Source organism: Triticum urartu, chromosome 6A, assembly GCF_056163025.1.
Source record: "Triticum urartu cultivar PI428250 chromosome 6A, HENAU_Tu73, whole genome shotgun sequence".
Classification (NCBI taxonomy): Eukaryota; Viridiplantae; Streptophyta; class Magnoliopsida; order Poales; family Poaceae; genus Triticum; species Triticum urartu.
In genome coordinates, this window is record NC_141878.1 from 208,806,769 (window position 1) to 208,830,500 (window position 23,732).

The window sequence follows — 23,732 nt, forward strand, 5'->3', positions numbered from 1 at the left end:
GTAACAGATAGTTTTGTAATGAGATAATTTGTAACGAGCAACAAGTAACAACAGTAAATAAAGTGCAGCAAGGTGGCCCAATCCTTTTTGTAGCAAAGGACAAGCCTGGACAAACTCTTATATAAGGAAAAGCGCTCTCGAGGACACATGGGAATATCGTCAAGCTAATTTTCATCACGTTCATATGATTCGCGTTCGGTACTTTGATAATTTGATATGTGGGTGGAGCGGTGCTTGGGTGCTATTCTTACTTGAACAAGCATCCCGCTTATGATTAACCTCTATTGCAAGCATCCGCAACTACAACAAAAGTATTAAGGTAAACCTAACCATAGCATGAAACATATGGATCCAAATCAGCCCCTTATGAAGCAACACATAAACTAGGGTTTAAGCTTCTCTCACTCTATCAACCCATCATCTACTTATTACTTCCCAATGCCCTCCTCTAGGCCCAAATAATGGTGAAGTGTTATGTAGTCGACGTTCACATAACACCACTAGAGGCTAGACTTCTCCCTTGTCCTCAGGAACAAACGTAACTACTCACAAAGCATAAACATGTTCATAATCAGAGGGGTATTAATATGCATAAAGGATTTGAACATATGATCTTCCACCAATTAAACCAACTAGCATCAACTACAAGGAGTAATTAACACTACTAGCAACCTACTAGCACCAATCCCGGACTTGAAGACAAGAATCGGATACAAGAGATGAACTAGGGTTTTGAGATGAGATGGTGCTGATGAAAATGTTGATGGAGATTGCCCTCTCCCGATGAGAGGAGCGTTGGTGATGATGATGGCGATGATTTCCCCCTCCGGGAGGGAAGTTTCCCCGGCAGAACAGCTCTGCCGGAGCTCTAGATTGGATCCGCCAAGGTTCCGCCTCGTGGCGGCGGAGTTTCGTCCCGAAAGGTTGCTTCTTCTTTTTTTCTCGACGAAAGACTTCATATAGGAGAAGATGGTCATCGGAGAGCCACCAGGGGGCCCACGAGGTAGGGGCGCGCCCTAGGGGGGTGCCCCCACCCTCGTGAGAAGGGTGTGGCCCCCCTGGTCTTCATCTTTGGCGAGGATTTTTCATTATTTATTATAAGGTGTTCCGTGGAGTTTCAGGACTTTTGGAGTTGTGCAGAATAGGTCTCTAATATTTACTCCTTTTCCAGCCCAGAATTCCAGCTGTCGGCATTCTCCCTTCTTATGTAAACCTTGTAAACTAAGAGAGAATAGCCATAAGTATTGTGACATAATGTGAAATAACAACCCATAATGCAATAAATATCGATATAAAAGCATGATGCAAAATGGATGTATCAGGCGTCCGGGCAATCGACAATTTGATTCTTCTTAGTGAGGAATCTGTTCCAAAGCTTTCGGGCTGACTCTCTGGGCTGTTAAATTATGTGAATTAAATCGTCTGCATCTGGAGGTCGGACATAGGTCCCTTGAAAATTAGCCCTAAAAGCATCCTCAAGCTCTTCCCAACTTCCAATTGAGTTTTCGGGGAGGCTCTTCAGCCAGTGTCGAGCTGGTCCTTTCAACTTGAGGGGCAAGTATTTGATGGCGTGGAGATCATCTCCGCAAGCCATGTGGATATAGAGGATAAAGTCCTTGATCCAGACCCCAGGGTTTGTCGTTCCGTCATATGCCTCTATGTTCACCGGTTTGAATCCCTCGGGAAATTCGTGATCCAGCACCTCATCGGTGAAGCATAGGGGGTGCGCGGCACCCCTGTATTCGGATGTGTCATGGCGTTCTGACGGTTGTAGTGTTCGGTTTTGATTATGTGCCGGAGCGCACTTCCTAGATCCGTAGATGGACCTGGTCAGACCAGCTTTTTGGTGCAAGTCCTCATGTAAATCGTTTACTGACTTATGTTCGACATCGTTAGCCGCCCTATCGCGGCCACGGGGTGGTCGATCCGGCTGATCGGCCGTTTTATTTTTCGACTGTGTAGGCTCTAAAGCCTCGTCATCGAATTCAGGCAGCAGCTTGCGCTTTGGATAGCTCTTTGTGTGGCGACTGCCACCGTACTTTTCTTCAGTGTCGAGCACTTTGTTCCATCTACTGTTGAGTGTATTTTGCATAGCTTTAAGCCTTTGCTTCTGCTTCTTTAGACTCCTCGCAGTGGCAATAAGCCTTCTATGGAGGTTCTCTTGCTCCAAGTGCCTTTCCAGGATGATGTGTGCATCGTCGTCCGGACTGTTCTCCTCTCCGGAGACAGGTTGATTAGCTTTACCCTTGGCGTCGCCGTGATCGGGCAGCGGCTCCATACTATGTTCACCGTCCGCTGGTTCATCCTGCTCCGTTGCTGGGTCCATGTGGTTGTCGTTTCCTTGGGAGTCGACCGGGGTATTATTCTTTCCAGCGATGTTATCGTTGTTTTTGCTGAGGCGGGATTTGGAGTGGCGCCAACGTCGTCGCTTTGGTTGCTTCTCGGGGGGATTGTCCTTCGCTGCATCCTTCCATTCCTCGTCATTGTTTTCTTTGGGTGTATCCACCATGTATATATCGTGTGATGAAGTGGCTGTCCAGCGCCTTATGAGCGGTGGTTCCTATTCCTTTCCTGCATCGTCGTCCATACCGTCGATGTCTTCAGAGTCGAAATCAAGCATGTCGATTAAATCGTCGATAGTGGCTATTAAGTGGGTGCTGGGTGGGGAACGAATTTCTTCGTCGTCCTCTTCCCACTCAAGCCGGACATAGTTCGGTCAAGGGTCTCCTGACAAGGAGAGAGACCTCAATGAATTTAGCATGTCGCCCAAGGGCGAGTGTTGAAAGATATCCATGGAGGTAAACTCCATGATCGGTGCCCAATCAGATTCGATAGGCACGGACGCAGGCGGTTCAGAGCCTGTGGCTGGGGATGAATCCAAGGGTCCGGCAACACAGGTCTCATAGGGGGTGAAGTCAGTATTCGGCTCTATCGCCGCTGAGTGTGCAACTTCCGTGGCGGGGTCCATCCACCCGTCCTCGGACGGCATGATCTGCTCCGGATTGAGGGCCGGAGTAGCCATAGGTGTGATCTCTCGAACACCATCCGGCGGCAGAGCTAAGTCATGCTCGTCTTGACTGTGCGGCTCACTTGACATGGGCTCGAATCCGTCGAAGATCAAGTCTCCGCGGATGTCTGCAGTATAGTTTAAGTTTCCAAACCTGACCTGACAGCCAGGGGCATAGCTCTCGATCTGCTCCAGATGGCCAAGCGAGTTGGCCCTTAGTGCGAAGCCGCCGAATACGAAGATCTGTCCGGGGAGGAAAACCCACCCTGGATCGCATCATTGCCGATGATCGAAGGAGCCATCAAGCCTTATGGTGACGACACAGTGGAACTCTCAATGAAAGCACCAATGTCGGTGTCAAAACCGGTGGATCTCGGGTAGGGGGTCCCGAACTGTGCGTCTAAGGCGGATGGTAACAGGAGGCGGGGGACACAATGTTTACCCAGGTTCGGGCCCTCTCGATGGAGGTAATACCCTACTTCCTGCTTGATTGATCTTGATTATATGAGTATTACAAGAGTTGATATACCACGAGATCGTAGAGGCTAAACCCTAGAAGCTAGCCTATGATTATGATTGTTCTCGTCCTACAGACTAAACCCTCCAGTTTATATAGACACCGGAGGGGGCTAGGGTTACACAGAGTCGGTTACAAGGGAGGAGATCCACATATCCGAATTGCCAAGCTTGCCTTCCACGCAAAGGAGAGTCCCACCCGGACACGGGACGAAGTCTTCAATCTTGTATCTTCATAGTCCAACAGTCCGGCCAAAGTATATAGTCCGGCTGTCCGAGGACCCCCTAATCCAGGACTCCCTCAATCGTCGTTCTAGATTTTCTCCTAAATCTCATGAGGGTTTCCTCCTTGGTTATGGCTCAAACTCTCACACTTATTGTGTCTACAACAATTTCACCTGAAAGGTTGAAGAGACGGTAGATGTGAAGTTTGATGAATATAACGGCTCGTAAGTAGAGTAATTGCCAATTGATGTAGGAGACAAAGACCCTTCGGAAGCAATCCAAGACTTGTCTATTGGCAAGATTCGTCCAACGGAGGTGAAGGAGAGTACCTCATCCGTCCAAGTGGAAGCTTCTACCTCACGACAAGGTGAACCAAGAGTTGACATGAAGGCATCCACAAGTGGGACACACCAAAATGAAGAGAACGAGGAAGTACACAAAGATGAACCTCATTAACCTCCTTCTCCACCTCGACAAGAGAATGACAACGTCAACAATGAAGAAGGCTAAGAAGAAGAACAAGATGATGGATAAGATGTTCCACCCCGACCCAAACAAAATCTCTCACGAGTTAGAGCAAGAGTTTCACGAGACCATCCTGTCGAGCAAATCTTCAATGATATTCAAACCGGGAGAATCACTCGCTCTAAAACTCATTTGGCAATTTTTTGTGAACATTATTCATTCATCTCTAGCATTGAACCTATGAAGGTTGAAGAAGCATTGGAAGATCCGAATTGGATAAATGCCATGCATGAAGAGCTACACAACTTTGAGAGGAACCAAGTGTGGACATTGGTTGAGAAGCCCGACAATAACCACAACATCATCGGTACCAAATGGGTGTTTTGCAACAAGCAAGACGAAGATGGACAAGTCGTTCACAACAAAGCATGTCTCGTTGCCCAAGACTACACTCAAGTCGAAGGTATGGACTATGGTGAGACATATGCCCCCGTTGCTAGACTTGAGTCCATCTGCATCTTACTTGCCTATGGTAATCACCATGATATTACCTTGTACCAAATGGACATTAAAAGTGCCTTTCTAAATGGTGAAATTGAGGAGTAAGTTTATGTTAAACAACCTCCTGGTTTTGTTAATCCTAAGAAACCTGATCATGTTTACAAACTTCACAAAGCTCTTTATGGTCTTAAACAAGTTCCTAGAGCATGGTATAAATTCTTGACCAAGTTCCTTATTGAAAAAGGCTTTGAGATTGGAAAAATTGATTCTACTCTTTTTACTAAAAGGGTTAATGGAGAATTATTTGTGTGCCAAATTTATGTTGATGATAACATATTTGGTTCAACTAACCCTCATTCTAGTGAAAAGTTTGGAAAGCTGGTGTCGGAGAAGTTTGAGATGTGTATGATGGGTGAACTCAAGTTCTTTCTTGGTTTGCAAATCAAGCAAACTAATGTGGTTACCTTTGTTTCCCAAACAAAGTATACCAAGGACTTATTCAAGAAGTTCAACATGCAAGAATGGAAAGGTATGAATACACCCATGCCTACTAGTGGACATCTTGACTTGACTAAAGATGGCAAACCGGTTGACCAAAAGGTTTATCGCTCTATGATTGGTTCATTGTTATATCTATGTGCCTCCCGTCCCAATATTATTCTAAGTATGTGCATGTGTGCACGATATCAAGCGGCCCCCAAAGAATGTCATCTTAAGGCTGTGAAAAGGATAGTGAGATACTTAATTCATACACCAAATTTTGGCATTTGGTATCCTAAGAAGTCTTCTTTTGATCTTGTTGTCTATGCCGGGGACAAGGTTGATAGAAAGTCCACTTCAGGTACTTGTCAATTTCTTGGTAGATCTCTTGTGTCTTGGTCCTCCAAGAAACAAAACTCTGTATCCTTATCTACCGCCTAAGCAGAATACATTGTCGCCGGTTCATATTGTGCTCAATTACTTTGGATGACCGAAACTCTTAAAGACTATGGGATCTATGTGAAACATGTTCCATTGCTTTGTGACAATGAAAGTGCTATTAAGATTGCTCACGATCACGTGCAACATTCTCAAACTAAGCATATTGAAGTTCGTCGTCATTTCATTCGAGATCATGTTGCCAAAGGGGACATTGATCTTAAGCATGTTCGTACCGATAAGCAATTGGCGGATATATTCACCAAACCGCTTGATGAGAAACTATTTTGCCGTTTGAGAGGTGAATTGAACATCATTGATGCTTCAAACTTGGAGTAGAAACTCCATTTGGATACATGTAAGGCATGAGCCTTTGACTAATCCTTGATATTTCTCTTATGATGATGATCATATGTATTGGATATATTTGCACCCTTGCATGCTATCTAACCCTTGTAGGTACTTGGATGAATCTAAATCTATGATATTGCAAACACTCACATCTTGAGCAATCTCTACATCATCAAGTCTCTACAACATGGTGGTTGAAGACAAGGAAGCATGAAATCCTTCAACATATCCTTTGACAATTTTTTTGTATTTCAAATTTCATTTGGTATAAAATTTCATGATTGTCATTTTGGATACACAAGTGCTCTTCCTTGCAAGACTAACCCATGTAGGTAGATGAACTCAAAACTACAAGTGGTGCTCCCAACTCTTGATGAGCTACATCAACCTTGAGCATCCCAGACAAGTTCAACTACATGATCAAGATATACACCACCACCCAAGGTATGTTATTCCATCTTAGAGAAGCTTTACCCCAAGTCATGGGTCAAAGCAGCTCAACAAGATGTGAATACATCAAAATTCTTAAACAAAAAATGGTAACCCCATTTTGAACTTAAACGATGAGTATGACCTACAATCAAGTGTTCTCACTTGACTCCTTAGTCAATATACTCTAACATAGGTGACTTTGTCACCGACGAATTCTAGATGAAGTTCTCTAGTGTTTCTCTAAGTTCTTGCATTTGTATCTTGCATATTTGTTCCCCTTCTTTAATCAAAAAACTTCATCTAGATTTCTTTAATTTCTCTGTTCGTTTCTGCATTCCCTACATCCAATTCATTGCAAATATTTCAGCCAATTCCTTGCAAATCTTTGTGAGATCTTATTTGCCTAGTGAGCTGAGATGAAAATTGTTCTCTCTCTATTGAACTCGGATACACTGGTTTGTCTCCTTCGGTCAAACCGAATCATTTCGGTGCCACCGAAGAAAACAACTCGGTATTACCGATTTCAATGCTGAGGAGACACTTTGCCATTTGTATCCTGCATATTTGTTCCACCTCCACTCAATGATTCTTGTCCTCTAACTGCATCACATTCTATATGCTGCTATGTTTTGTGACTCAAGGACCAAACCCTTTTCGACTCACATTCCAGTAGACCCTTCTTGGAAATTGATGTCAAAGGGGGAGAGAGATCACATCAAATCTTAATCACATCAAAGGGAGAGAGACCCCAAATGCCTGGTATTCAAGAGGAGAGAAGTCACATGTCTTTAAGAGGGGAAAGGCATGTTAGTATGTGTTATGACTGTGTTGTTATGTTTTTCTTGTTTTGCTCTGATTTTCTTTTCCCTATCTTCTCCCATTTTCCATATAAGATTCAGGGGGGAAAGACATCTAAGGGAAGGAAATCTTCGAATTCATTGCATATATTTACTCTTTGGGGACATGTCTATATCACATAGAGTACCTAGTACTCACTCTCTACATGTCATCCCAATCTTGGTACTCTTGTGGTTTAGTGTTCTTGCTCTGTTTAGTAGATGTTTCTTTGTTATCTAACCTTGTTTACTCAGGTTCATCTCTTCCAAAGCTTCCTCAAGACCACAAGGTAAGTATATGCATCACACTCATGTGCATGATGATTTCCTAGTACTGTACACATTGTTTGCAAGAAGGAAGCATGAACATGGAGGTACACTTCCTATATTCATATTATTTGCTCTGATGCATATAGCCAAGATACATGTAACTCATTGCTTGCTCTGTCATGATTATGCATTCACATGCTCTTACATTCCATATTTACATGATTGCATACATGTAGGGGGGCCTATGCATGTTACATGTTTTTTCCAAAGCTTTACTTGTTATTCTTCATATCTTTATCTAACGCTTTGATGTATGTTGGCATCAATTACCAAAAAGGGGGAGATTGAAAGCACAAGTGCTCCCTGGGTGATTTTGGTAATTAATGTCAACATGTCTCTTTTTGGACTAATACTTCTATCTAGTATATTTCAGATAAGTTCAACAGTGGAGTGGCATGGACAAGAGAATGTGGAACCCCTTCAAGAAGCTAAGGACAAGGATTGGCTAAAGCTCGAGACTCTACATTTCCATTTTAGTGATCCAATATCACATTGAGTCCATAGGAAAGTCAATACTATTAAAAGGGGATGAAGTGTTGCTTAATGGCTTGCTTGCTCAAAGTGCTTAGTGATATGCTCCAAAAGCCCTCAATCACTTTCTCATATCCACATTTGTCCCAAACCTAAAGTCAAACTCAGCCCCACTGATTTGATCTATCCGGCGCCACCGAGTCCATTTGACATAGCCACTGCCAGAAACCCTAATCAATTCGGTCTCACCGATGGGATCTTGGTCTCACCAAGATGGGCTTGCAAACTCTCTGTTGCCTGTTGCAATCATTTCGATCTCACCGAGATATGTAATCGGTCCCACTGAGTTTGCTTGACCAACTCTCTATTTTGCTTATTACCAAAATCGGTCCCACCGAGTATGTAATCGGTCAAACCGAGTTGAGGTTTTACCCTAACCCTAGCACATCGGTCCCACCGAGTTGATCATATCGGTCCCACCGAAAATCCTAACGTTCACATTTTGAACTAAATTGGTCTGACCAAGTTTCTCGATTCGGTCCCACCGAGTTTTGTGAATTGTGTGTAACGGCTAGATTTTGTGTGGAGGCTATATATACCTATCCTCCATTCGTCAGGAGAGCCATCAGAATGTGCCTACACTTACAGCATACATTTTCTGAAAGAGAACCACCTACTCATGTGTTGAGACCAAGATATTCCATTCCAACCACAAGAATGTTGATCTCTAGCCTTCCCCAAATTGCTTTCCACTCAAATCATCTTTCCACCAAATCCAAATCTGTGAGAGAGAGTTGAGTGTTGGGGAGACTATCATTTGAAGCACAAGAGCAAGGAGTTCATCATCAACACACCATCTATTACCTTTTGGAGAGTGGTGTCTCCTAGATTGGTTAGGTGTCACTTGGGAGCCTCCGTCAAGATTGTGGAGTTGAACCAAGGAGTTTGTAAGGGCAAGGAGATCGCCTACTTCGTGAAGATCTACCCAAGTGAGGCAAGTCCTTCGTGGGCGATGGCCATGGTGGGATAGACAAGGTTGCTTCTTCATGTACCCTTCGTGGGTGGAGCCCTCCGTGGACTCGCGCAACCATTACCCTTCGTGGGTTGAAGTCTCCATCAACGTGGATGTACGATAGCACCACTTATCGGAACCATGCCAAAAATCTCTGTGTCTCCAATTGCGTTTGCACACTCCAACCCCATCCCTTTACTTTCTAGCAAGTTGCATGCTTTATTTTCCGCTACTCATATACTCTTGCCATGTTTGCTTGAAATGTATTGTGAATGTTTAAACTTGTGCTAAAACTCCACCTTAACTTAAAAGAAATTGAAAACTGCTACTTTTCTTTGTTGAGGATCTAATCACCCCCCCCCTCTAGACACCTCTTCTAGATCCTACAAATGATGACATGATGTAGACAAGATCTATCTATGTAGAGATAGACCCCATCGTTTTATCCTTAGTAGTAATGATACATACGTGTCGGTTCCCCTTCTGTCACTAGGATCAAGCACCGTAAGATCGAACCCACCACAGAGCACCTCTTCCCATTGCAAGATAAATAGATCAAGTTGGCCAAACAAAACCCAAATATTGGAGAAGAAATACGAGGCTATAAGCAATCATGCATATAAGAGATCAAAGAAACTCAAATAACTTTCATGGATATAACAAGATAGATCTGATCATAAACTCAAAGTTCATCCGATCCCAACAAACACACCGCAAAAAGAGTTACATCATATGGATCTCCAAGAGATCATTGTATTGAGAATCAAACGAGAGAGAGGAAGCCATCTAGCTACTAACTACGGACCTGAAGGTCTACAAAGAACTACTCACGCATCATCGAAGAAGCACCAGTGGAAGTGGTGAACCCCTCCGTGATGGTGTCTAGATTGGACCTGGTGGTTCTGGACTCTACAGCGGCTGGAATTGATTTTCGTCGACCCCCCCTAGGGTTTCTGGAATATTGGGTATTTATAGAGCAAAGAGGCGGTCCGAGGGGCACCCGAGGTGGGCACAACCCACCAGGGCGCGTCTGGGCCTCCTGGCATGCCCTGGTGGGTTGTGCTCCCCTCAGAGCACCCCCAGGCGCTGCCTTGGCCCATTAGGTGTCTTCTGGTCCATAAAAAATCTCCGTAAAGTTTCATTGCATTTGGACTCCGTTTGGTATTGATTTTCTGCGATGTAAAAAACATGCAAAAAAACAGCAACTGGCACTTGGCACTATGTCAATAGGTTAGTACCAGAAAATGATATAAAATGATTATAAAACATCCAAGATTGATAATATAACAACATGGAATAATCAAAAATTATAGATACGTTGGAGATGTATCATGACACAGCAGGGTCGCTGTCGTCTCCGCCGGGTGAGTGAGATGCTGGACAACCATGGCGCTTGGCATATGGATGTGGTCTGGGAGACATTTTTTTCGGTGGACGCATAGGAGATAGCCAAGATCAGAACATCACTGAGGATGGGCGACGACATCCTTGCATGGGGTCCAGAACTCAATGGGTGCTTCTCGGCGTAGAGCGCTTATCGACTCGATCTTCTTCAGTCGCGGCGAGCAGGGCACCGGCTGGGCGACGAGCCATTTGGGCTTTTATTTGGAGGTGCCCTGCTCCTCCCAAGGTTCGAACCTTTACCTGGCGGTTGATCACTAATTGTTTGCCCACTTGGGTAAATAAAAAACGTTGAGGACTGGAGGTATCTTATCAATGCCCTCTCTGCGCTATGGAGCCGGAGGACATGTTTCATGCCTTTTGCAGGTGCCCGAGGGCTGTGGCGTTATGGCAAAGCTATGGCTGAGAGATGGAGGATTCCAGCTGCATCGTCATTCCAGAGGACGGGCTCGGAGTGGCTCGCCCAAACTCTCTGCGACCTTCCTGACACGGAGAGGATGGAACTCATGATGACTCTGTGGCGCTGCTGGCATGTACGAAACGAGATGACACACCATAAGCAACCGCCCCCAGTCGAAGCCTCGAGAACTTTCCTCCTCAGCTTCATCGACTCGCTTGTGGGCATACAAAATAACCCGAGTGCAGATCCGGTGAAGGGTAAGCAAGTGGTGGATGCAGTGGTGCAGACCATACCCACATCACATGCTCTTGTTGTAGCTGGGCCACAACTTCGATGGACACTTTCGCCTGCAGGCTGGACAAAACTCAACATCAACGGCTCGTTCTGTGCATCGACTATTACGGCTGGAGCGGGTATTATTCTGCGCGATAGTGACGGCGAGATCATATTCTCCTCATGCAGAGAACTGAGGTCATGTGCGGAACCCCTAGAAGCCGAACTGCTTGCGTGTATGGACGGCCTGAACCTTGCCTTATACAATCACAATGGACGTAACAACCTATCGTAGTGGAAGCAGACTGCCTTGTCGCTCTAAACATGATCATAGGAAGAGAGAGATCGGTCTTGTTACTCCATGCCTGTGGACCAGATTAAAAGGCTCATGAGAGAAGGGAGAAGGGAGATTAGTTAAGCTAGTGCATGTATGTAGAGAGCAGAATGGCATAAGCCATTACCTTGCTTCCTTTGGTAGAACTAAATGCCGCACCGTCGTGTGGCTGGGTTCAGGTCCAGATGATATCGCTGACCTATGTAAGAATGAACTAGCTCCTGAGTAATAATAATGATCCCTTTTCATCCAAAAAAAGAAGACCGTTAGTTTATTTTCTTTTTCTTTTAAACAACGAATCCCACGTTATGTCTTGTATGAGAAGTTATTACGTTGTACTTGTATTAGCGTCCGTCATCCCATTCCTGTCACAGAAAAGGAAAATATTAGCGCCTCTCGTCATGAGCGGATCATACCCCGTGTGAATTCGAAACGGAGATTTTATTTTTGAAAACAGTTCGAAACGGAGATTATTATTTTGGAAACAGTTCGAAACGGAGATATTTTTATTTTGAAAACAGTTCGGAACGGAGGTGTTGTGTTGAGTCCAAAAACCGCGACCCGTCTCCCGCAGACATGCGGCCCTCCTCGCCCTATATAGCACAGCAGTGCCGCCCCCGGCGCTCCATCCAAACCTGCACCGAACCCAAAACAGGCCAGGACTCCACGAGTCAAGTCAGCCACCTGCCAGCCAGCCAGCCTTCAACGCTCACCCACCCCGCCACGACCACGACCATGTCCTCCTCCTCCTCATCGTCCATGGGCGCGCTCGCCGCGGCCACCGCCATGGCGCTCTCCGGTTCCCTCGTCCTCTTCTCCCTCCGCCGCTTCGCCAAGCCCAGCCTCGACGACGACGCCCCTGCTTCGGACGACCCCGCGTCCCTTCGTCCATGCCTCTCCTCCCCCTCCTCCTCCCCAGGTAGGCCACTGCTGATCTCGTGACGTTTCTTCTTCATCTTCTTCTCTGTGCACGGGATCCTGACGGAGCTTCCTTGATTCTTGGCGTAACAGAGAAGCGCCCGCGCGGTGGGAAGCTGCGGCGGAAGGGGGAGAAGCGGGTGCGCTTCGCGGAGGGCGTCATCGACAATGAGGGCGCGCCCCCCGTGGCCAGGTCCTCCTCCGCGCCCCCGCCGGCGCCGGCAGCGGCCGAGCCGACGTGCAGGGGAAGCGTGACGGGATCGGACCACCGGATGCCGGCGAACCGGGAGGCTCTGTACCGCGGCATGCTCCGCGACCGCTCCGTGCACAGGACCGCCTACTCCTACTGACCGGCCACCGACCGGTCGGCCCGACGCCCGCCCGCCGCCGTGCCCGATTAGCCCAGCCCGTCCCCGTCCCCTGCTTTTGCCTGGTCCTGTTGCTTCTTTCTTGGGTTTCTTGCTGTGCCGTTGGTGTCTGGTTGCTTTGGCATCGGCAGGCAGGCTGTTGACTCCTGGTGTGCAAATGGATTGTTAGCCAATTAGGAGTAGCAGTAGATGATTTACGCTTTGGTGTCGATCTACCTTTGCATTTCCTGTGTACATAAAACCACCTGTCATTTTCTTTTGTCGTAAGATGAGAAAAAGGATGATGGAAGCCTGGGTTCAGTTTGCTTCCTACACGCAGTTGCATCTCAATTACAGTAGTAGTAGTTTTGTGTGAACATATCTTGAGATATATCTTCAGGATTACTTAAAAAAGGAACAGGTGGTTAATTGACGGAGGGCTGGGGAAGGTTGTTGTTTTGGGTGGAGTTCTCTTTTGGGTGCCAAACGGGTACACGGGTAAACACCGGACGCGTGTAGACCGCGGACTCGGCCGTCGAGCGGCGGGCGACGGAGCACCCTCGCGCTACGAATGAGTCTGAGCCGTGTTAAACTCGGTCGCTGGCGCGCTCAGCTCAGCCTGCGCCACCCTGTCGTCAGGTGCGCTCATGTTGTAATTCATTTTCTCCTCGTACAAACACCCCGGGCATGTCCGTGGACAGTGACTGGGCTACACACAAAAACCATCTGGTACATTCATGAACCTCAAACATCATACCTCAAATCCATAGTGGTTATGCACATTGAAAACCTACGTAGTACGTACTCCTTCCGTTTCTTTTTACTTTGCATGTAAGATTTAATCAAAGTCAAATTTTGTTAACTTTGACTAAGTTTATAGAGGGGGCACGCCAGACGCACAGCTTACGGTCTCGGCGTCTCCGCGCCCTGCGCCCTGTGAACCTTGGCAGGTTTACCAAGCCACTGTTCCTGTCCGCGCCTGAGCACCGCCGCGCGTCACTCCGGCGCCGGCGTCCACCTCTCCCGGTGCTCGCCACTCCGGCCGCGTCGGCCACCCTTCCCGCTCCTCTTCGCCATGGACGCCAGCCCGCACTCACACTACGCGACCTCGCGCCCCGCGGGGGAACGCCCTATCGTATCTGGCCTTGGTCTGTCGTCCTGCTCGGCGCCGTCGGCCGCCCCAGAGGGGGTGGAGGCCTCGTCACGGCCTCGGGCTGCTGAGGTCGAGGGCCTGCAGCAGGTGCCGTGGGAACGCCCGCCCCCCTCTGGGCGTGCCAAGTGGAGGCGCTGCCATGACCCGGCTGCGCAGCCGCCGCGCGCTCAGCCGCGGTCTTCCCCCCCTCCCCGCGAGGTGTCGTCGGAGATGGTCGGCCTGTGCTTCCGCTGTTTCCAGGACGGGCACTACAGAAAGGATTGCACCAACGACATCGTCTGCTTCAGGTGTGGGTTGTCGGGTCATGGATCTCGGGACTGCAAGAGGCCCCGCAGCCCATCGTCGCCGGAGGAGCTTCGGAGGCTCGTCGTCGAGAAAGTGGCTCACCGGGGCATGGGCTCTGCTCCCGCTAGTCGCGGTCTTGGGGGGCGTCGGGGGGGGGGGCACCTCCCCCGCCGCCGCCTCCTGCGTCTGCTGCGGTGCCGCCGGTCTGGCCTCGCCTCCGTCGTCGCCCCTATGCCTCCGGTCTGGCCCCGTCATCACCCGGTGCCGCGCCCGGTGCTTCCCTTGGACGAGGAGTTCGACCCGTCGGAGCTCTGCATCGTGCGTCGCTCACAATCCATGGAGGGGCTCGAAGGCCGGCTGCAGCTATCCATGGTGGCTTACGCGGCGGGTGCAAGGAAGGATATCTCGCCGGAGTTCATTCTCGAGGTGCTGCAGGTCAAGGTGGGCATTGAGCCGCAGTGGGTGTCTGTGCATCGCTACCGGCCGGAGGATTTTCTCATTGTCTTCGCGCGCCCGGAGCACAGGAACAGGCTCTGCGCTATGCCGGTGGTGGATCATCGTGGGGTCAGATTGTTCTTTCGTCAGTGGAATCGGCAAGCCCAAGCTGTGCATTCGGTGTTCAGATCCAAGGTGTGGATTGAGTTGGAGGGCATCCCGCCGCACGCGTGGGAGCTAGAGGTGGTGGAGCGGATCCTAGGATCGTCCTGCCTGGTGGATGCGATGGCGCCGGAGACGAGCTCTCGCGCGGACCTTTCCTCCTCCAAGGTCACGGCGTGGACGGCCGACCCGGAGGCGATCCCGACGCTCCGATGGCTGGGGGTGCCCGAACCTGGCCTAGGGGTGCGGCCCTCCCAGCCGGCGCTGCTGCAGTACGAAGTCCTCGTTCATCTCGTGCAAGTTCAGGATTTCGCGGAGGCGGAGGAGCCATGGTTTCTTGGGGGCGGGTCTTCTAGCAGTGGCCAGAGCGGTTTGCCGGATTCTGAGGGCAGCATGGATGGTGGTGGTGGAGCCGTCGCTCGCCGCAGGTCTTGGCAGTTCGGTGTTCGGGACTCACGAGGTGGTCCGAGCTCGGGGCGTGGCGGCTCCGGAGCGAGCGCTGCCGGCAACGGCCGTGGTCCGGCAATGGCGGCCACGGAGTGGAAGCTGCCCGCCATGGAGGATTCGTCGGTGGTGGCCCCGGTGCGCCAGCTGGGCCACGTAAGCGATAGGATTGCGGTCAGGACCTCAGCTTTTGACCGTTTGACTGTGCGGGCTCCCTCTGGGCAGGCTCAGGATCAGGATCAGGTTCAGGATCAGACAGGCGCAGCTCGCTCGGGGCCCAGAGAACTTTCGCCAAACGCTTTGGCAGTGGATCGTGGCCCTGCGCATGTGGGCATTTCGGCTGTGGAGGAGGTAGGGGGCCAACGGCAACAGCTGGCTTCAATTGTGGTGGTACCCGAGGTGACCCAGAACTTGGCCCCCGCCTCGGATCCCAAAGACGCGGTGGTGGGAGCTAGCATGATTCAAATCCCTATCCAGGCTAATGCGACCATCACTGGGGTCGAGGAGCAGGAGCCAATCCAGTGCACTCCACAGTCGCAGGAGGGCCCGGCCGCAGTGCTGGCAGATTCGGTTGGGGACAAGACGGAGGTGGGCATAGCAGTTCGAGTGGACGGGCCTCCGACCCTACACCGCTGGGGCCGGGTTTCGAGACAGTACGGTGCCAGGAGTCGCGTGCCGACAAGCACATGCTACTTGATGCCGCCACGGATAAGGACAAGGACGAGGAAAGGGACCCTTTGGTGCATGCCCCCTCTGCATACACCGGTCCGCATCCATGCATGGTGGGACAGGACGCGTTCGGCAATGATTGCCAGCTTACATCTGCGGGAGGCGCAGACCCACCTGCTGGCTCATCGGGATGCGAGGTGGAGACGGATTCACTCCCATTGGCGCATGCCCATGCACGCCTGGAGATGCGGGACGTGGCTGTCATATCACCCATGCATGGTGATGGTTCCCACCATGCAAACGCACAGGGAGTGCAAGTTGAAGCTCAGGTCGCTACGAATGTGGTTCTGCAGTCCGCGGTGCATTTGGAGCAGGACTCCTCGGCTGCCAAGGGAGTTTTGCAGCAGGAGGAGGTTGCATGCGGACGGATGAAGACATTCTGCTCTAACATTATCAAGAGGTTAGCACCACCCATCCTTAAGGAAGTTCATGCATCATCCCTTCGACTGGAGGCGGAGCCCTTCACCCCCCGTCCCACGACCAGAGCTGCCAAGAGGGCCGGGATGCATGCTACATCAAAGGCGACGCCGGCGGAGAATGTACTGTTGAGGGCACTTGGCTTGGTTCCGGAGGACCTGGAGCCAGATGAGGCGGTTGTGGAGGAGCTCAAGGAGTTGTTTGACTCACCACTCCGTGAGCAACATGTACGTGTGATTGCTGCGATCTTCGGCAAGATGTTACCACCACGGCCCGAGCTTGAGGGAGGCAACACGTTGGCATTGGCCGCGTAGTCTTGTCTAGTAGGGCAGCTGGAGTCTCCACATGTTGCTGAATGGATCCAAGCCCTTCGATTACATGTTGGAACGTGCGAGGCCTAAATAACCCGGCGAAGAAGAAGGCGGTCAGGGAGTTCATCTCATCGGTCAAGTGTAATATGGTGTGTCTCCAGGAGACGAAACTGGATGTCGTAGACCAATTTACTATCATGCAATGTATCGGACCATCATATGATGGCTTTGCTTACCTTTCGGCGACTAACACCCGTGGGGGTGTGGTCTTGGCGTGGGATTCAACCGTGGTGCAGGTTGATCATGTTGTGTTGGATACACACGCTCTAACCGGTCAGGTGCATAACCTTGACGGAAGCTTATGGTGGATCACAGTAGTATATGCTCCACAAGAAGACGATCAGAAGCTAGAGTTTTTGCAGGAACTGCCGCATCAAAGCACGGCATGCCCCGGTCCCTGGATGCTTCTGGGAGACTTTAACATGATTCTCAGGGCCTCGGAGAAGAATAACTCTAACATTAACCGGCGCACCATGAACTACTTCAGAGCTTTCGTGGATGATTTAGAACTGAAAGAACTGTACATGCATGGGAGGCGCTTCACGTGGTCTAATGAGAGGGACAACCCTACTCTTACCAAAATCGATCGTGTCCTAGTCTCTGTGGATTGGGACCTTGCGAACCCGGACTGCTTTCTCCAGGCGCTGGGGACAAACGTCTCGGACCACGCCCCACTTCACTTATGTATGCAGGCCATGTGCACCCCCAAGCGGAGGTTTAGATTCGAAATGTACTGGACTAAGCTGGAAGGGTTTGAGGATGCTGTCCGAGAGGCCTGGGTGTGTGATGAGGCCATCGTGGATCCTTTCAAAAGACTTGATGCCCTATTTCGGAACACGGCCATGTCTCTGCAATCGTGGGGGCAGAGGAAGACGGGTAACATCAAAGTCAGGTTGGCAGTAGCAAACTGGGTGATCTTAAGGCTAGAGCAAGCGCAGGAGTCACGCATGTTGGGGAACGTAGTAATTTCAAAAAAATTCCTATGCACACGCAAGATCATGTGATGCATAGCAACGAGAGGGGAGAGTGTTGTCTACGTACCCACGCAGACCGACTGCGGAAGCGTTGACACAACGTAGAGGAAGTAGTCGTACGTCTTCATGTAGGATCTAGAAGTAGATGTGTCTAGAGGGGGGTGATTAGACACTTAGTGCTAAAGTTGCAATTTTTAAGCTTTTTCGGTTTAAGTGGAGTTTAGGCACAATTTCAACACACACAATACATATCAAGCAAGCATGCAAAGAGTATATGAGCAGCGGAATGTAAAGCATGCAACTTGCAAGAATGTAAAGGGAAGGGTTTGGAGAGATCAAACGCAATTGGAGACACGGATGTTTTTCCCGTGGTTCGGATAGGTGGTGCTATCCTACATCCACGTTGATGGAGACTTCAATCCACGAAGGGTAACGGTTGCGCGAGTCCACACAGGGCTCCACCCAAGGGTAACGGTTGCGCGAGTCCACACAGGGCTCCACCCACGAAGGGTCCACGAAGAAGCAACCACCCACAAAGGGTCCACGAAGAAGCAACCTTGTCTATCCCACCATGGCCATCGCCCACACAGGACTTGCCTCACTAGCGGTAGATCTTCACGAAGTAGGCGATCTCCTTGCCCTTACAAACTCCTTGGTTCAACTCCACAATCTTGTCGGAGGCTCCCAAGTGACACCTAGCCAATCTAGGAGACACCACTCTCCAAGAAGTAATAAATGGTGTGTAGGTAATGAACTCCTTGCTCTTGTGCTTCAAATGATAGTCTCCCCAACACTCAACTCTCTCTCATAGGATTTGGATTTGGTGGAAAGAAGATTTGAGTGGAAAGCAATTTGGGAAAGGCTAGAGATCAAGATTCATATGGTAGGAATGGAATATTTTGGTCTCAACACAAGAGTAGGTGGTTCTCTCTCAGAACATATGAGTTGGAATGGTGTGTGTGTTCTGATGGCTCTCCTTTTGAATGAGGAGGAGGTGGAGGGGTATATATAGCCTCCACACAAAATCCAACCGTTACACACAGTTTTCCAATCTCGGTGGGACCGAATCAATAAACTCGGTCGGACCGAAAATGTAAACCTAGTGACCATTAGTGATTTCGGTGGGACCGACTGGATCAACTCGGTGGGACCGATGTGCTAGGGTTAGGGTAAATCCAGAACTCGGTTTGACCGATTACTCAAACTCGGTGGGACCGATTTGGGTAATAAGTGAAACTGAGATTTGGCCAAGCAAACTCGGTGGAATCGATTGCATATCTCGGTGGGACCGAGAATATTGCAATAGGTAACAGAGAGTTTGCAAGCCCATCTCGGTGAGACCGAGATCCCATCGGTGAGACCGAAATAATTAGGGTTTGGCAGTGGCTTATGACAAGTGAAACTCGGTGGCGCCGGATAGGAAAAATCGGTAGGACTGAGTTTGGCTTAGGGTTTAGGTCATATGTGGAAGTGGGAAAGTAGCTGAGGATTTTGGAGCATATCATTAAGCACATGAAGCAAGAGGCTCATTAAGAAACACCTCATCCCTCCTTGATAGTATTGGCTTTTCCTATGGACTCAATGTGATCTTGGATCACTAAAATGTAAAATGAAGAGTCTTGAGCTTGAAGCTTTAGCCAATCCTTTGTCCTTAGCATCTTGAAGGAGTTCCCACAACCTTTAGTCCATGCCACTCCATTGTTGAACTTATCTGAAACATGCTAGATAGAAGTGTTAGTCCAACAAGAGATATGTTGTCATCAATTATCAAAACCACCTAGGGAGCGCTTGAGCTTTCAATCTCCCCCTTTTTGGTAATTGATGGCAACATACATCAAAGCTTTAGATAAAGATATAAAGAACAACAAGTAAAGCTTTGGAAGGACATGTAACAAGCATAGGCTCCCCCTACATGTATGCACTCATGTAAATGTGAAATATAGAGGCATGTGAGAGCATAACCATGACGGAGTAGGCAATGTGTTACATGTATCTTGGCCATATGCATCAGAGCAAAAGATTATCAAGGAAAAATACCTTCATGCTCATGAGTCCTTCTTGCAAACAGTATGTACAGAAGCAAGAACTCCTCATACTCATGATTTTGATGCATATACTTACCTTGTGGTCTTGAGTTGGCTTAGGATGGAATGAACCCGCACAAACAAAGTTAGATAATACAGGTACATCCACTAGCCAGAGCAAACAAAAGAAACCACAAGAATACCAAGATTGGGATGACATGTAGAGAGTGAGTACAAGGTACCATATAGAATTCAACATGTCCCCAAGAATAAAGATATGCAATGAATTTGACTAATTTCTTTCCCTTAGGTGTCTTGCTCCCCCTGAATCTTTCATGGGATATTGGGAGAAGATAGGAAACAGAAAATCAGAGCTGAAGGATATGAAAAGAACTAAATTCAAATGAGTTCATATGAACATGTCTTTCCCCCAAAAAGACATGTGGCATCTCTCCTCTTGAACATCAAGCATCTGGGATCCTTGAGTATTCTCTCCCCCTTGGAGATTTCTTTCTCCCCCTTAATATATGGGATCCTTGAGTATTCTCTCCCCCTTAGGTGATAAGCTTTTGATGTGATCTCTCTCTCTCTCTGATGATAAGCTTTGATGTGATCTCTCTCTCCCCCTTTGACATCAATTTCCAAGAAGGTTTTTCCTGGAATCCGTCGAATAGGTTTGGTCCTTGAGATTTAGCATAAAGCAGTGAATAAAACTGTGATGCTTGTAGAGGACAAGATTCATTGAGTGGAGATGGATCAGAAGAAATATAGAATATGTGGCAAACTGTTTTTCCTGTTGCGAAATCGGTGGAACCGAGTGGCATGTTTCGGTAGTACCGAAGGGATTCGGTTCGACCGAAAATGGCAATTCGGTGAAACCGAGTTCATCACAGAGAAAAACACTTGTCACCTCAGCTCACTAGTCGAGTAAGATCTCACAAAGATTTGCAATGAATTAGCTGAAAGATTTGGAAGGAATCTGATGCAGAAATATGCAGAACAAAAACCAAAAAGAAAAGAGTGAAAGTTTTTAGATGAAGTTTTTTTTGTTTAGAAGAGAAGGAAACAAATATGCAAGGGACAAATGCAATAACTTGGAAAAGAACACAAGAGAACTTCATCTAGAATTGGGCGGTGACATAGTCACCTATGTTAGAGTATATTGACTTAGGAGTCAAGTGAGGACACTTGATCATAGGTCATACTCATCGTTTAAGCTCAAAATGGGGTTACCATTTTTCGTTTAAGCATCTTGATGTATTCACATCTTGTTGAGTTGCTTTGACTCATATCTTGGAGTAAAGCTTCTCTAAGATGGAATAACATACCTTGGGTGGTGATGTGGTTCTTGATCATGTAGTTGAACTTGTGTGGGTGCTCAAGGTTGATGTAGTTCATCAAGAGTTGGGAGCACCACTTGGAGTTTGAGTTCATCTACCTACATGGGTTAGTTCTTGCAAGGAAGAGCACTTGTGTATCCAAAAATGACAATCATGAAGCTTAATCATAGAGTTTGTCAAAGGATATGTTTCATGGTTTTGTGCTTCCTTGTCTTCAACCACTATTGTGTAGTCTTGGTGATGTAGAGATTGCTCAAGATATGAGTGAGTCGCAATCTCATGGAATTAGACTCAACCAAGCACCTACATGGGTTAGACAACATGCAAGGTGCAAATATATCCAAGACATAAGATAGTTATCATAAGAGATATATCATGGATTAGTCATAAGCTCATGTCTTGCATGTATCCAATGGAGTTTCTACTCCAAGTTCGAAGCATCAATGATGTTCAATTCTCCTCTCAACCGGCAGAACACTTTCTCATCAAGTGGTTTAGTGAATATATCCGCTAATTGCTTGTCGGTGTGAACATGCTTAAGATCGATGTCACCCTTAGCAACATGATCTCAAATGAAATGATGAAGAACTTCAATATGCTTAGTTCGAGAATGTTGTACAGGATTATGACCAATTTTGATAGCACTTTCATTGTCACAAAGCAGTGGAACATGTTTCACATAAATCCCATAATCTTTAAGAGTTTGGGTCATCCAAAGTAATTGAGCGCAACATGAACCAGCGGCAATGTATTCCGCTTCGGCGGTGGATAAGGATATCGAGTTTTGTTTCTTGGAAGACCAAGACACAAGAGATCTACCAAGAAATTGACAAGTGCCCGAAGTGGACTTTCTATCAACCTTGTCTCCGGCATAATCCGAGTCGGAATAGCCAACAAGATCAAAAGAAGACCTCTTAGGATACCAAATTCCAAAATTTGGTGTATGGATTAAATATCTCACTATCCTTTTCACAGCCTTAAGATGACAATCTTTAGGAGCAGCTTGATATCGTGCACACATGCACACACTTAGCATAATATCGGGACGTGAAGCACATAGGTATAACAATGAACCAATCATAGAGCGATAAACCTTTTGATCAATAGGTTCACCATCTTTGGTCAAATCATTATGTCCACTAGTAGGCATGGGTGTAGACATACCTTTGCATTCTTGCATATTGAACTTCTTGAATAAGTCCTTGCTGTACTTTGTTTGAGAGCCAAATGTACCTTCCTTAGTTTGCTTGATTTGCAACCCGAGAAAGAATTTGAGTTCACTCATCATAGACATCTCAAACTTCTCTGACATTGGCTTTCCAAACTTTTCACTAAAGAGAGGGTTAGTTGAACCAAATATGATATCATCAACATAAATTTGGCATACAAATAGTTCTCCATTAACCCTTTTAGTAAAAAGAGTAGAATCAATTTTACCAATTTCAAAACCACTTGTAGTAAGGAACTTGGTCAAGCATTTATACCATGCTCTAGGAGCTTGTTTAAGACCATAAAGAGCTTTGTGAAGTTTGTAAACATGATTTGGTTTCTTAGGATTGACAAAGCCGGGAGGTTGTTTGACATAAACTTCCTCCTCTATTTCACCGTTTAGAAAAGCACTTTTAATGTACATTTGGTACAAGGTGATATTATGGTGATTAGCATAGGCAAGTAAGATGCGAATGGACTCAAGTCTAGCAACGGGAGCATACGTCTCACCATAGTCCATACCTTCGACTTGTGTGTACCCTTGGGCGACGAGACGTGCTTTGTTGCGAACCACTTGTCCATCTTCATCTTGCTTGTTGCGAAACACCCATTTGGTACCAATGATGTTGTGGTTGTTGTCGGGCTTCTCAACCAATGTCCAAACTTGGTTTCTCTCAAAATTATGTAGCTCTTCATGCATAGCGTTTATCCAATCCGGATCTTCCAATGCTTCTTCAACCTTCATTGGTTCAATGCTAGAGATGAATGAATAGTTTTCACAAAAGTTAGCTAAACGATTTTTTGAGCGAGTGATTCTCCCGGTTTGTATATCATTGAGGATTTGCTCGACGGGATGATCTTTGGCAATTCTTGCTCGAACTCGTGAGAGCTTTTGCTTGGGTCTTCGTTGAACATCTTCTTCATCTTGTTCTTCTTCTTGGCCTTCTTCATTGTTGACGTCGTCGTTCTCTTGTCATGGTGGAGAAGGAGGTTGTTGATGTTCGTCTTGACGTATTTCCTCGTTTTCTTCATCTTGATGTGTCCCACTTGTGGATGCTTCCGTGTCGATTCTTGGTTCACCTTGTCGTGAAGTAGAAGCTTCCACTTGGACGGATGAAGTACTCTGCTTCACCTCCGTTGGACGAATTTTGCCAATGGACAAGTCCTGAATTGCTTCTGAAGGGTCTTTGTCTCCTACATCAATAGGCAATTGCTCTACTTGCGAGCCATTAGATTCATCAAACTTCACATCTACTGTCTCTTCAACTTTTCGGGTGAAATTGTTGTAGACACGGTAAGTGTGAGAGTTTGAGCCATAACCAAGTAGAAAACCTTCATGAGATTTAGGAGCAAACTTTGAACGACGATGCTTATCAAGAATGTAGCACTTTGAGCCAAATACTCGAAAGTATCCAACTTGAGGCTTGTTACCGGTGAGGAGCTCGTATGCCG

The 23,732-nt window shown here is 47.6% G+C and overlaps 2 protein-coding genes and 1 pseudogene across 2 annotated transcripts; all 3 read left to right on the top strand.

The window, feature by feature from the left end:
* The window catches only part of LOC147964769 (uncharacterized), a 41,536-nt pseudogene extending 30,943 nt beyond the window's left edge, over window positions 1-10,593 (top strand).
* A 1,491-nt stretch (window positions 10,594-12,084) lies between these two features.
* LOC125515688 (uncharacterized) lies at window positions 12,085-13,072 on the top strand. Its single transcript, XM_048681205.2, has 2 exons — window positions 12,085-12,391; window positions 12,484-13,072. The coding sequence occupies exons 1-2, from the start codon at window positions 12,208-12,210 to the stop codon at window positions 12,738-12,740; spliced, it is 441 nt and encodes a 146-aa protein (XP_048537162.1). The 5' UTR covers window positions 12,085-12,207; the 3' UTR covers window positions 12,741-13,072.
* Window positions 13,073-13,680: 608 nt separating this feature from the next.
* Window positions 13,681-16,831, top strand: LOC147964770 (uncharacterized). The gene has a single exon (XM_087527591.1). It carries the CDS (start codon window positions 13,813-13,815, stop codon window positions 16,315-16,317), a length of 2,505 nt encoding a protein of 834 aa, XP_087383717.1. The 5' UTR covers window positions 13,681-13,812; the 3' UTR covers window positions 16,318-16,831.
* Window positions 16,832-23,732: the final 6,901 nt, after the last annotated feature.

Bases quoted from the DNA above. Each gene is read 5' to 3' on its own strand.
- LOC147964770 (XM_087527591.1), top strand. From the start codon at position 13,813: ATGGACGCCAGCCCGCACTCACACTACGCGACCTCGCGCCCCGCGGGG.
- LOC125515688 (XM_048681205.2), top strand. From the start codon at position 12,208: ATGTCCTCCTCCTCCTCATCGTCCATGGGCGCGCTCGCCGCGGCCACC. The intron at 12,392-12,483 runs GTAGGCCACTGC...TTGGCGTAACAG, and splicing joins CTCCCCCTCCTCCTCCCCAG to AGAAGCGCCCGCGCGGTGGG.